At 37.3% G+C, this 2,972-nt stretch overlaps 1 protein-coding gene across 1 annotated transcript in view; it reads right to left on the reverse strand.

The window, feature by feature from the left end:
* LOC106867338 (myosin light chain kinase, smooth muscle) overlaps positions 1–2,233 on the reverse strand; it is a 96,098-nt gene extending 93,865 nt beyond the window's left edge. Inside the window, exon 1 of the mRNA XM_014912184.2 lies at positions 1,352–2,233. Coding sequence (XP_014767670.1) covers positions 1,352–1,487 — 136 coding nt within the window. The 5' untranslated portion in view covers positions 1,488–2,233. The remainder of the gene's footprint in view (positions 1–1,351) is intronic.
* Positions 2,234–2,972: the final 739 nt, after the last annotated feature.

Here is a 2,972-nt window from a genome sequence, read left to right on the forward strand (position 1 = left end):
TATATATATATATATATATATATATATATACATACATGTACATATACACATATATATATATGTGCATACATGTATACATATACATATATATAAATATATATGTACATACATATATACATACATATATATATATGTACATACATATATAAATATATACGTACATACATACATTCATATATATATATATATATATACATATACATACATACCTATATGAATATATATAATCATTTCATATTTAAAAACCCCATACTTTTTCTGCCGTTGTACTGTCCCCCTCATCCGTCGTCCAGGTGGCAAATGAAAGAAATCGTCATCATCATTAGATTATCATTATTGTTATTGTTGTTGTTGTTGTTGTTATAGTGAAGTTCTGGAGTCGATAATATCGCCGAATCCCCTCCCCTCAAAATCGCTGTCTTTCTGCCTTAATTAGGAACCATCGTCGTTAATTTTGTTGTTATAAAATTCATGCCAGCTGTGGCCATCCTGTCTTTTTCGTGAAACACATCGTCTACCTGGGAATACATTTATCGAATGTGTCCTTCCAATGTTTTTAAGTCAACAGGCTCTGATTTGAGGAATATTTAGCTGTTGATACTAGCATGTCGAACGGTGGCGAAGAGGGCCAACATCGCTGGGCCGCATGTAATAATAAAGTATGTTTGCGTAGCGTCACAAGAATGGAAAATATAAGCGTTTCGCATGGTTGACCCTTTTTTATAAGATTTGGTTCGGTTGTTTCGTGTTTTTCTTGCATTCGTTTTAAGTTTAAGACTTTTCTTTTTTTAGGTAAATCAGCTTTCTACTGGGGCAGCTGGCTCAGACAAACTTTCAATATGTGTATGTGTGTATGTGTATGTGTATGTATATAGGGATATATAGTGCGTGTGTGTGTGCCAATATGTGCACCTACGTCTATATATATATATGTGTATCTTTATATACATGTTAGATATTTATACACACTACATACATGTATAGCATGTCTACGCACAAATACACATGTATGCATTTCATTTATGGCATACACATAGTTGCACACCTGCATGTGTATACATATATAATATATACTCAGTGTGTATGTGTACATATACATACATTATATATATATATATATATAATATATATAGGTGTACGTACAGACGGACAAACGTATATACATACATAGCTTATATATATAAAGTTTATCTCTATAATTTATATATATTGTTTATATATATATACATATGCGTGTGTAGAAAGAAAAAAAGAAAGAAAGAGAACGCAAACAAGTTTGGCCAACAGTTCCAACATGGCCCCAAACATAAGTTTAAAAACCTGTAAATTAATAAATAAATAATTTTTTTACCTTGGTATAAATTGCGGCATCTTGAAAGAGTTAAAGGTCTTCTTTCGGCCCTCGATATCAAGGTATCATCGTCTATATCCAAAGACACGCTACTAATGCCGCCATTCGAAGCGCGTTGCTCCACCTGCGTTGCCATATTGACGCCACCACATTGAAGAGTCTCAAGAAAAGAGAGAAGAAAATAGAGACAGAGAGAAAGTCTTAACCGTTCCTAAAGACTGAAGCAGTGAGGAATATGATGATGCTGCCAGTTACTGTGGTAACATGGAACATAATAGACCTACCGCCACTCGCTGCTTCTTTCTCTCTCTCTTCCTCTCTCTCTCTCTCTATCTCCTTTTACCCCCTCCTTCCAGCCTCTTTCCCCCTCTCTCTCTCTCTCTCTCTCTCTCTCTCTGGTTCTCTCTTTCCTTCTCCCTTTATTCGAAACTAATGTCCTATTTATCTCTCTCTCTCTCTCTCCCAGCAGCAGGTTGAAATAGTAAACCGGGGCTCGACGGAAGCCAGCGACGGCTTCTGATGGTACTTAAAACACACACAGTAGAAACTAACTTACTAATAGCAACAACAGTCCTACTACTGTTTGTTAGTGACGTTGGTGATGTTACTGTTTAACACACGGACCAGTCCCGTCCGGACGCCAGACATGTGATCAACGCCGTTCCAACAATGATCGTCCTGTCTTTTTAAGGGATACGTAGTCTTTCATCATCTGATATCTAAGGGGTTCGGGAGATGATATGAGGGAGATTTAGCTGCTATTTATAGCCAGACAAGCGAATACAGGGAGGCGTGTTCCCTGTTTCACTCGATTCTTTCTTGTGAACGGTTGAAGCTAGTGCCACTGAAACGGCAGGGACTAGTAGTAGTAGTAGTGGTAGTAGTGGTAGTGGTGGTGGCGGTGGTGCATCAAGAGGTTATATTTCAAGTGTGCGCCTGGAGCGAGCTAGTACTGTTGTACGTGTTAGTGTTAGAGGAGATTAATCGAAAGAAAGAACCCCTTTCTTTCAAACACGCCCCCCCCCCACAAACACACACACACACACACACACACACACACACACAACAACAACAACAACAACAACAACAACAGCAACAACTCCAGCAAATCTGAAAGCAACCGATAGATCAAAGGGACGCTTTTACGTAAGACAATTGCTGCGTCTTATCTCCCATTCTCTGACATTCTTTCTTTTAGTAGGACAAATGAAGAGAGAAGCGAAAAATAAAGAATCCTCCTGTTTCGGGGTCGTTTTTTTTTATTCTCTTTTTTTATTTCGTTTCTCAGCCTCTTCTCATTTTGCCCATGTATCGATAATCTATCACTCTATTATTTTACACACACACATATGAAAGCATATAGGATGTCAAGTCCAATTCGTGTGTATATTAGGCGTATTTAAACGTGTATATACATATGTCAATGGACATACACATGCGTATATAATAAAAGCTTGTTTGTGTATAGACAGATAGATAGATAGATAGATAGATAGGTTTCTTTATTAGCCACACAGGGCTCAACACAGAGGGGACAAAATACAAATGTAGAGTTTTTCTTTTCGAGGGGGTCGAAAACAAAGCAGAAAAAAAACAAAAGTGGGGACAACGATGAAAAAAA

This window comes from Octopus bimaculoides, chromosome 3, assembly GCF_001194135.2.
Source record: "Octopus bimaculoides isolate UCB-OBI-ISO-001 chromosome 3, ASM119413v2, whole genome shotgun sequence".
Lineage (NCBI taxonomy): Eukaryota > Metazoa > Mollusca > Cephalopoda > Octopoda > Octopodidae > Octopus > Octopus bimaculoides.